The 11,574-nt window shown below is 41.7% G+C and overlaps 1 protein-coding gene across 2 annotated transcripts in view; it reads right to left on the bottom strand.

The window, feature by feature from the left end:
* Positions 1 to 7,142, bottom strand: part of ARL5A (ARF like GTPase 5A) — a 32,112-nt gene extending 24,970 nt beyond the window's left edge. For both annotated transcript variants that reach the window (XM_045367079.3, XM_005573184.5), the window contains exon 1: positions 6,824 to 7,142. In XM_045367079.3, the coding sequence (XP_045223014.1) occupies positions 6,824 to 6,869 (46 nt within the window). In that variant the 5' untranslated portion in view covers positions 6,870 to 7,142. The remainder of the gene's footprint in view (positions 1 to 6,823) is intronic.
* Between the last annotated feature and the right edge of the window lie 4,432 nt (positions 7,143 to 11,574).

Here is an 11,574-nt window from a genome sequence, read left to right on the forward strand (position 1 = left end):
TTACAAACTCAATGAATTCCTATACACTTACAAATGCATAAATATGCAACCATGCCCCCAAACTCTTAAGACCTAAGCAGATTTCTAAAGTCAATCAAGGGAAACCAAACTAATATATTTGAACATACCATATTCTTAACAAATGGTAAAATACTTGAAAAAGGAAGAAAGAAACTCCGATCAAACATAAACAGAACCTGGAAAATATCCCAAAAAACCACATGTAGTCTGAGATCTCTGGAGGGCATTCCAATGAAGAATCCATGATTCAGAGGATCTTTACCTCCTTATTCCACCCAAACACCTACAAACGACATTCATTGCCAAGTTCTAGTTGCTCTCTCCCAAAACATAGCTCTATCTGAATTATTTTTGTGTGTGTTTTTACAATAAAGCACCAATGACCTTTTTTTTTTTTTGAGGCGCAGTCTCGCTCTGTTGCCCAGGCTAGAGGGCAGTGGTGTGATCTTGGCTCAATGAAACCTCCACCTCCTGGGTTCAAACAATTCTCCTCCTGCCTCAGTCTCTCAAGCAGCTGGGACTACAGGCAGGTGCCACCATGCCCGGCTAATTTTTTTGTATATATTTATTTGAGACTGAGTCTCGCCCTGTTGCCTAGGCTAGAGTGCAATGGCATGATCTCAGCTCACTGCAACCTCTGCCTCCCAGGTTCAAGGGATTCTCCTGCCTCAGCCTCCCGAGTAGCTGGGCCTACAGGCACACACCACCACGCCCAGCTAATTTTGCATTTTTAGTAGAGACGGGGTTTCACCATATTGGCCAGGCTGGTCTCAAACTCCTGACCTCATGATCCACCTGCCTTGGCCTCCCAAAGTGCTGGGATTACAGGTGTAAGCCACCTGTACATGAATCATCAGAAGTTTACCGTACCTGGCCTAATTTTTGTATTTTTAGTAGAGATGGGGGTCTTGCCATGTTGGCCAAGCTGGTCTAGAACTCCTGACCTCAGGTGATCCATCTGCCTCGGCCACCCAAAGTGCTGGGATTACAGGCACGATCTACTGTGTCCCGGCCACCAATGACCATTTTTAATAGCTTCCTAAATCTAAGACATAGCATGTAGGTCACAATGAGAACTATAAACTTAAGATCAAACTCTGCAATGGGCTCAAAGAGAAACATGTCAACTCAATGATAGGGTCAGATTAGTCACAAAGTTTTTAATACTAGATGAACTTTCTTTGAACATCTTTACTCTCACCACCACAGCCTATTCCTTTCATTAGCAAGAAGGAAAAGCATCTATACAAAATGTAAATTTGTAGCCAAAAAGTGCTATAATGCACTTCAAAATAAAGACCCCATAGAATCCCAATATGCCTACTATGAGAATGTTATTATGGACAAATGTAATAAAACTTTCAGCCATTCCAACTCTTTGATGCATGCGAATCATCAGAAGTTTACTGCTTAGTATGATTTTTATTTTAGACTATGTCACAGCATTCCTGTATTTACTCAAATAAGCCACAACAACCACACTGTTCTAATGCTTTGATGGAACTGTGAATTATCAATTAGGCTTCAACGTACCAATCAATACCTTACAGTTTTGTCATGAAAATGCTTGTTTCCCTTCTCCTTCGTTTCTTTTTGACACACTGAGGCAGTCTACCAGTTCCATTCATTGCCAGTCTTTAAAAGTTAATATGTACTCCCCCCAACTCATCAGTCAATAACTTAAGCATAATAATTGTTATTGTAGAGAATTACTATCTCTGTGAATCATACAACATCGGAAAACACAAAAACACCAAGGAAAATAAATGGAGAGTCATCCTAATTCATCATTCTTACCTCATGTCTGAACTATCACTAAGCCCTATCAATTCTTTGTCTCTCAGAGCAAAAAATTCCATTTGTCAAGTTCACTAAAGTTCTCTCAGTCCATAGAACAGATCCTGGAATAAAGCATGAGCTTAATATTTTTCATGAACAAGTAAATCAGATCTGGAAAATATAAAGGTTAGGAGGGAGATATCTGATCAAGTCATTTTGTATTAAAAGTTCAATTTTTAAAACTTAAAAGTCTTATCAATAAAAAGAAAGTTTGAAAATAAATTTGCTAGTTCAGTAATGGCAAATGAAGTTTCAGGGTAATAACCAAACTTCTCTTTTGCACTATGAGGTTGCTGGAAAAAAAAAAGCAATGATTATACATGGCAAAATTAGAGATCCAATCAGGAGGCAGAAATCACACAATAATTTGAACTTGGAAAGTTCAATATCAAAAAAAATATTACAGGGGACTGGAGTAATGAGAGATTGGCTAAAAGATTACGGGAATGACAAACACAAGAAGCACTCACTACCCCTAAGGTTGAGATAAAGGTCCTCCCACTCCCTAACACTGGCTGACTGAATGGCAGAGAAGCAGCAGGTGGGACCCGCCCAAAAATCCTCCCTCTTCGGTGCTGGGAAAAACTGTTCATTGAGAGGTATTTCACTGGAGACCTTCCATTATGAAACCAACTAAGACAGGTACTAGGGGACGCTGCTGGTTGCTGCTGACCACTGTGCAGTACAAGAGCCAGGCCTTGGAGAAGGTGTTCATGCTACAAGCAGAGCCTGTCAAGAAAGCACACTATAACTAAATACAAACACCCTTTCCTCCTGCAATGCCCCTCCAGTACAGCCTATCAACAAAGCTTAACATTTTGCCCAGTGGTAAAAGAAAAACGTTTAAAGGACCCAGCTCCACTTCCACAGAGCATGCAAAAAGGGTTTACAAATGGTCTCTGACTTGTGATATTGTAAAAGCAATACACATTCAGTAGAAACCATACTTCAAGTACCCAGGTAAAGATTCTGCTTTTCACTTTCAGTACAGTATTCAATAAATTACATGAAATATTCAACCTTTATTATAAAATAGGCTTTGAATTAGATTTTGCCAAACTGTAAACTAATGTAAATGTTCTGAGTATGTATAAAGCAAGCTAGGCTGAAGCCATGATTTTCAGGAAGTCTGGCATATTAAACTCATTTTTTACTTACTGTATTTTCAATTTACAGTGGGTTTACCAGGATATAATCCTATCATAAACTGAGGAGAATGTGTATTAGAAGCTAAGAGGCAAGTCTACCCCTTGGCTACTCAGCTTCCATATGTACTCTTCTCTACACATTTGAACTCCCTTATAATAATAATAATAAGCCAAAGGCAGAGGTGGCTTCCTCAGCATCAGGTTCCTGAAGCACAGGCAGCTTCTTCTGCACCCATTGATACTTACAATTCCTTTTCTAGCAACCAATCAAGAGAGCAATACAAGGCCATTAAGGAGGAAATTCCACAACTTCTTTTATAGTTCACATCAGAGTCAGTTCTTTTTATCTGAGTCCTTCTTATACAAAGTCCTTCTTATATGAAGTTGTGGGCAAACGTGTGTGTGTGTGTGTGTGTGTGTGTGTGTGTGTAGAACTGACTCTGGCACTAGATCTCGGTTAAAATCCAGGGGGGTGGAGGGGAGGTGTGTGTAGGAGAAATAATTCTGGCACTAGATAATCTTAGTTAAAATCCAGGTCTATCACTTTTAACTATAGTGCTTTAAGCAAGTTACCTGTTTCCTTGCCCCTGTAAAATAAGGGGAATAATATCTACCTAGTAGGGTTGTTGTGAAGAGTAAATCAACTAAGTGAAGATTAAATCAAACAACCTGTGTGAACCTTGCACAAGTGTTAACCACTATTATTTTACTTGTAGAGACAAAGTGAGTTAATTTCCTGTCTCCCCACACTGCATGAAAGCTTCATAAAGGCAGTGGAATTTGTCTGTTTTGTCTGTTATTCCCACCACCTAGAACAGTTCCTGGACTAAATAGGTGTTTAAATATTTGTTTATTGAAAACAAGTAAACCACTGATCACAAGCTCTTCTATAAAAAAAGTTACTAATGGCAACTTTTCGAAGTTCTAAAGACAACCTAGAGTTTAGCAACTAAAAAAGTTAATGGGGGGAGGAGGAGGGAGGAAAAAATGATGTTGATCTCTTCTTTAAAAAGACCAAAAATCAGCAACACATTCCTTCAGTGTTTTAACTTGCCTGACTCTGGCATATACCAGTTGTATGGCCTGGGGAAAAAAAAAAAATCATTCCACTTGAGCCTCAGTTTTCCCTTTTCAGGGGAAATAACTACTTCAAAAGATTGTTAAAACATAAAATACAATAAAATGATTTAAATGACAGCATCTAGGATAAAGTTTGTACTCTACTAAAGCTCAGTATCATCTAAATGTGACCTCCGGTTTTTCTAGTTCGAACAGTATACAAAAGAGCTTTCACTGTGCACTCAATCTGAGCTTTAACTGAAAAAGCTGTTCTCAGGGGGTTTCAGAAACAGGAGATACTGCTTAGTTTAAGTTTCATCAGATGGCAAATTCTGTAATCTCCCGAAACATTCTTTCCAAGAGTTTCTATGAAAAGAATATAAGATTGTATTCTGAATCCACTGAAGGTAAAACAAGAGCGTCCAAGACATATCTAACTTAAATACGTCCTATACAGAAAAACAAACAAACAAAAAACCAAAAAAACCCTGCCGTGGCTAATGCCTGTAATCCTAGCACTTTGGGAGTCCGAGGCGGGCGGATCGTGAGGTCAAGAGATCGAGACCATCCTGGCCAACATGGTGAAACCCCATTTCTACTAAAAATACAAAAATTAGCTGGGCGTGGTGGCGCGCGCCTGTAGTCCAGCTACTCGGGAGGCTGAGGCAGGAGAATCGCTTGAACCCGGGAGGCAGAGGTTGCAGTGGGCCAAGATCACTTCACTGCACTCCAGCCTGGTGACAGAGCAAGACTCCGTCTCAAAAAAAAAAAAAAAAAAAAAAAACCAACAAATATCTGGCATTAAATGGTGGATATTCTGAAAAGTGACCCTATTGATAAGCCACATTGTTTACCAGAAGAGAAATAATTTATTCATATTTTCACAATATTCACATCTAATTTTCTAGAACTTAACTTCATTAATTCCCTTATTAATTTCTGCCAAACTGACATAAACATCCCGTCAAAAAGTACCACAAAATACAGGTTATAAAAACACTACTATTAGCAATTTGTAGTGATACCAGAGCACACACTCTTATTATTTACTACTCCAAGGAGCTGTTGGCAAAGTTCTCAATTATTCTTAACTTACAGAAACAAATAATTTTATCATTGACTCAAAACAGAAAGTGGTGATATCTATTTTTCTGGCAGTACTAGAGCTCAATTAACAAGCAGTCTTTCTAAACCTCACAGCAGATGAAACACTAGTTTTGCTAAAAATAATATAAAATGATGGATGTTAAAACTAGAATAGATCTTATCTACTGTAAGTACTACCAGTCTTACAGCAATGTAAGTTTTAATATTTGAAATGTAGAAATAAAGTTTACAAGATTTGTAGGCTCCACAGAACCCTGGTGTTCTAGGTGAGAAAACCTAGACCAGAAAACCAGAGTTTAAGTGACTGGTTCCCACTCTCTTGCTCCCAACACAAACAGCCAGGCCAGTCAGAGACAGTGCTGATTAGAACTGATTTTCTCTACTTTATGAAAACTCCTCTTATCAGAAAAATTGATACTGCCCTTTCTTTCGGTATCACGTTATCTACACATTTGTGTGTGTGTGTGTGTGTGTGTAAAAGATACATTAAGGATCACAAGTTCTAGTTATGCTTGCTTCCCCTAAGCTTCTTACAAGAGCAGCTAGATCATGAAGGAGGTGGTTGTAGTACGTGTACATAATAGATATCAACATTCACGTAAGTCTTTATTGGAAAACTGGGATGTAACACCACCAACCAGCTTACACAAGAGAAAAACACAAACTAAGTTACTGACAGCGGGATGATGAACCACCCAACGAGTTAAAAAGAAACAAAAGTACGCCACTATATCTTAATAAGTATCCAGTCTTTGGGTTCAAATTATATTCTTTCCCCAGTTTTAGTCATTTTGTAACAAATTTTAATAAGCCTGATATGTATTTCATGGTCATGTCTGAGGTTGGCTGAACTTAAGCATCCCTATATAACACACTTAACACTTAGTAACTTGCTAGTTACCTATGGTTAACAAATGTTTCATATGGTATGTTTTTAAAACTTTCAGTGAAACACTTTAACATTTTTAACCCAGCAAACAAAAACTGTCTAAGCAAATAACCCACACGAGTAGAAAAATGACCTTAAGCTTAACCTGAAACACAGGTATAATAAGGAAAACAAATGGAGAGAAGTCCATCTCAATTCAGGAGGCAGAAGAACTCCCGCTGCCCCCAACACACACAAAGAGGGATGGCAGTGGAAGGCAGGCTCATAAACCAGAGGTGTACTGGACAAGTCAAGCGATTCCTCCCGGTTTCCGCATTCTGCAACAGCGGTCGCTCAGTGGTGCGGTTAGGGCCGCAATCTATAACCTTCATTCCAGAAGACCCCAGCATTTCTATGTGGTGTCCAAATCCAATTGGTGAGCAAAGAAAGGGCTGAAAGGCCAGGCCGTGATACTTAGGGACGTTGGACGTACGGCAAGAAACATTTTCCACTCTCAATCGAAATCGGAGCAATGGGTGTATTGCGGAAAAGACTTATTAGGAAGGTCCCCTAAGACAAAGGGCTGCGAGTCAGGAACCATCCCCAAGCTCGGGAGCGGGAACCGAACGGTCCCGGGGCCGTATCGGCGCAGCCTGCACCCCGCGCTAAGGCGGCGCCCGACCGCGCCGCCCACATTCCGGAAGTATTCGGAGACCCCCTACCCAGCCGGCCCGAGCTGACCCTCTCCTCCACCCGTACGCCCGCGGACCGAGCTCCTCACCCTGGTGATTGAACAGTCTCCATATTCTGGTGAAGAGAATTCCCATTCTCGGACAGCAGACACCCCCTCCAGACACCCGGGCCGCCTGGCTTCCCCTGGCTCAAGCTGAAGGGGAGGAGAGAGACGCGTTGGAGCCTCCGCCTCTGCTGCTGCTCCCGCGCTGGTCGCGGGCCCGCTTCCAGGGAACCGGAGGGAGGCCGCAGCCCAGGCCGCCCTGCCGCGCGCAAGGCCCCGCCGCTGCCGCCGCGGCACTCGCCTGGCTCGCGGACATCGCCGCCGCGTTGTCTGCGACGAGCCTCGCGGGCCACCGTCCTCCCCCAGTTCCTCTCGGGCGGCTGCGGTGGCGACGACCACGCGGGCGGGGGAGGCGAAGGGGTGGGTTTGGCGGGACGTGAGTGCGCAGGCGCGCGGCCAGAGGGGCGGAGCCTGGGAAAGGGCGCCCGCCTGGTTCTCGCTTATTTGCATAACCAAGACTGCTGAAGGCGTGGGACCTTTCCCTGGGACTGAGGCTGTGAAGGCCGCAAGTTGGGGCAGATGGCTTCCGATTGCTTGCTGTTGCGTCCCCGAGTATTTATATTTCTCTCGAATCTCCTCCATTGCTCCATAATGTGAACATATAATTGAGTACCCCATGTCCATCCCCAACCCTTGGCACACCAGTAAAAGTTCCACGTCTTGACCTCTAAGACATGGTGTCCCCCCTGGGTCTTTTAGGGAAAAGCCTGCCGCCCTCTGACACTCAGCTGAAGTCAGTGGCCTTACCTAGATAGTCGCCTTAAAGCCGTTTTTGCACTTCAGGGCTCTTTTCTTTCCAATCTCTCTTCACTCTCAGGTCAGTATTGCCCAAAACAACGATTTTGATCAAGTCACTCCCCTATTTAAAAACCTTTAGTGGCCACTAAAGCTCCGTCCCTTTCTGTTCTCCTTAACCTTAGTAAAAAGGAAAAGAAAGAAAAATTGGGAGACGTAGGAGCCATTTGAACTGCTTTGTACGCCCATCCACAACAGCTGCATGAAATTAAGCAAAATCAGCAATAAACTGCACCTTCCCATCTCACTTCTCCTAACTACATACAATTTTACCTCAAAATATAGAAAAGTAATTTATTTGACTTCTTTTGGGGCTTTATGGTTAAAAAGCCAAAATTTAGAGGAGCCATACATGAAGGGAAGGAAAATCATAGTAATCCATATTAATTTATAGATTATCATGTCTGGATTTACTTAATACTCTGTACGCTGTTTAGAAAAACAATGTAGTTTGTACAAGCAATTTGCATTAACTCTTTAATATTTCCATTCTTGCATGCTGTAGGTAATGCTTTGGTAGCTCTAAGACTTTTGCAGATTCCCACGCAGATGTCAGCTTATGAAATGGATGTCATATACACATTAACCTGTGATGCTGGAGCTTCATGTTTCACAATCTACCTTAAGGAAATTGTCTCCCAGGTTATTTTCCGAGTGAAAAAAGGAGAGAGAGAGAGAGACAGTTTAAAGACCAGTTTATCTAAGATTAGAGAGAAGTTCAAAATGTCATTAGAGAGACTTCTGATTTCAGGCATGAGAGAGTAGGATGGTTTGAATATACCCTCCTACCATTAACAAATAGAAAACTGCACAAAGTACAGGCAACGACATTTCAGATATTGAAAAACACATCACAGGACTGTGATTCTTTGCAAAAGAGAAACAAGTGGAGTCTTACCATTTCCTGGACTTTATCCCTAAAAGGAATTCCCAGTCAACTACGGAGGAAGTGGGAACCTAAATGAGAATTTGGGAACCTCCTAGAACTGAAGATGCACATCAGCATTCCCAGAGATCAAGATGGCTAGAATTTGTGAAGCAGAGTAACTGGAAGGAGGCAGCTACACAGAGAAAAGCTCTACAAACCTGTTAATGGGCCATGGAGTCTTTGGCTGCATATCACTTTGTACTCATACAGTATGCACCCGCAGGAGGCTGGCCAATCACAATTCCTGAGGAAAAATAAGTACCAGGGAACTGTAATGCAAATGATTCCCAGAGATTACAACGGGTCAGGAATTATTCGAATTCCCTTCAGCCAGAGTGAAGAGAACTGAATATATAGGACGGGGGTGTCCAATCTTTTAGCTTCCTTGGGCCACACTGGCAGAAGAATTGTCTTGGGCCACACATAACATAAGCTAACATTATTGATAGCTGATTAGCAAAAAAATAAATAAAATCACAAAAATACTCATAATCTTTTAAGAAAGTTTACGAATTTGTGTTGGCCACATTCAAAACCATCCTGGGGCCAGGTGTGGTGGCTCACATCTGTAATCCCAGCACTTTGGGAGGCCGAGGTGGGCAGACCGCTTGAGGCCAAGAGTTTGAGACCAGCCTGGCCAACACGATGAAATCCCATCTCTACTAAAATTACAAAAATTACCCGGGCATGGTGGTGCACGCCTGTAATCCCAGCTACTCTGGAGGCTGAGGCAGGAGAATCGCTTGAACTCAGGAGGTGGAGATTGCACTGAGCCGAGATTGAACCACTGCACTCCAGCCTGGGCTACAGAACGAGACTCTGTCTCAAAACTAAATAAATAAATAAATAAATAAATTTTTAAAAAGCCATCCTGGGCTGCATGCAGCCCACAGGCTGTGGGTTGGATAAACTCGATATAATTGAGTGGACACCCCCAGAGACCTTAGAAGAGGAGCTAACTGGCCTAAGAATAAGCCCTACATAAGACCAGTTCTAAAGAAGCTTAAAACCAAACCTTGAAAGGGCCAAACTAATTCACAATTGCCTGCCAAAATAAGTATAACATTCTTTAAAGGAATACAAGATCAAGTCATCAGCAATGTAAACTTTACATTGTACTAAATCCAATACAAAATCACTAGACGTGCAAGGAAACAGGAAAATGTGATCCATAATCAAAAGAAAATCACTCTACAGAAATACCCAGGCATGGGGACGTTAAGTGATTGCTGCAAGTTCACGGCTAGTTATTGCTGGATCAAGACTTTGAACCCAGACAAAGGTTAGATCCATACTCAAACCACTGTGCTAATCTTCATGTTGTATGAAAGTACAAATGAGATGTTTCTCTCCTTAGTCCATTTTATTATTGGAAATGTGCTGATGACAAGAGAAGTAGCTTCAGGCATGGCTGGTGGATGAGTTTCAAATTGTTGGCTGAAATACTTTGATAGTTGAGATAGCCTTATATAATACCTCTCCAATAACTGAGGTACTGTTCATTCAGTCAACATTTATTATATTCCAGGCATTGTTTTGTATGCTTCAGATAATTGCCTAGCTTAACAGTAACATATGAGTACTTTTTTTTTTTTTGAGACAGAGTTTCGCTCTTGTTGCCCAGGCTGGAGTGCATTGGTACGATCTCGGTTTACTGCAACCCCCGCCTCCCGGGTTCAAGCGATTCTGCTGCCTCATTCTCCCGAGTGGCTGAGATTACAGGCATGCGCCACCACACCCAGCTAATTTTGTATTTTTAGCAGAGACGGGGTTTCTCCACGTTGGTCAGGCTGGTCTCGAACTCGCGACCTCAGGTGATCCACCCACCTCGGCCTCCCAAAGTGCTGGGATTACGGGTGTGAGCCACTGTGCCCAGCCAAGAATTTTTCTTTAACATTTAAAATTTTTATTTAAAAATACATACTCATAGCCGGGTGCAGTGGAGGTGAAGGCAAAAGATACCAGTGAAGATGGATCCATTATGTAGGCTCACAATGATGGAGAAAAATAAGCTGAAATATCCAGTTGAGGGAAATGACTAATGCAACATAATTAAGAATTTAGGCCAGGCGTGGTGGCTCACGCCTGTAATCCCAGCACTTTGGGAGGCCGAGGCAGGCAGATCACCTGAAGTCGCGAGTTCGAGACCAGCCTGACCGACATGGAGAAACCCCGTCTCTGCTAAAAATACAAAATTAGCCAGGTGTGGTGGCGCATGCCTGTAATCCCAGCTACTCGGGAGGCTGAGGCAGGAGAATCACTTGAACCCAGGAGGCAGAGGTTGCAGTAAGCCGAGATCGCACCAGTGCACTCCAGCCTGGGCAACATGAGTGAAACTCCGTCTCAAAAAAAAGAAAGAAAGAAAAATTCTTTGAGAGAGAAGTTTCAATAAGCTTTGGTTTCTTCATTTGTATTTGTGTCTCATAATCCATCCCTTGCCTACTTTCCTGGGTGATCTAATGAATTAAATGTGATAATTGTGAAATAACTTGACTCTAATAAATCACTGTATAATCCTAATGTAGTGATAATAATCAACACAGTCCATATTTCTTTTGAATCTCCTATACAGTGCAATGACAGAAAAGTCAAATTCCAATCAAGTCTTTAAACATAGACAATTGCTCCGAATACATACTATGGAATTCTTATAGGTACAAGATAGCTTTGGAAATGTCTGATAACTGCAATATTAATCATTTTGGAGTGAATGACTTGTGAACAATACTTCATCTAGTATATTTTTCTATACTCAATCCTATTTTGCACATGTATTCTAATATATTTTATTTCACACGTGTGTGTATTTAACTTATAAACTCTTTCCTGATACAGTGCTTATTTTGTGATCACTCATAGCACCTGGCAGAGTATTCAGAAAATAGTCATTTGATTGAATCCATTTTTAGGATAAATGTTTAGACTTTTTTTTTTCCATAAAAGGGTACCTACTGATTTCCAGTATTTCTTCAATATATTTCTAGAATAATATAAAGGAGAGGTATAACGCTGG

The sequence above is a fragment of the Macaca fascicularis genome, chromosome 12 (genome assembly GCF_037993035.2).
Source record: "Macaca fascicularis isolate 582-1 chromosome 12, T2T-MFA8v1.1".
NCBI lineage: Eukaryota > Metazoa > Chordata > Mammalia > Primates > Cercopithecidae > Macaca > Macaca fascicularis.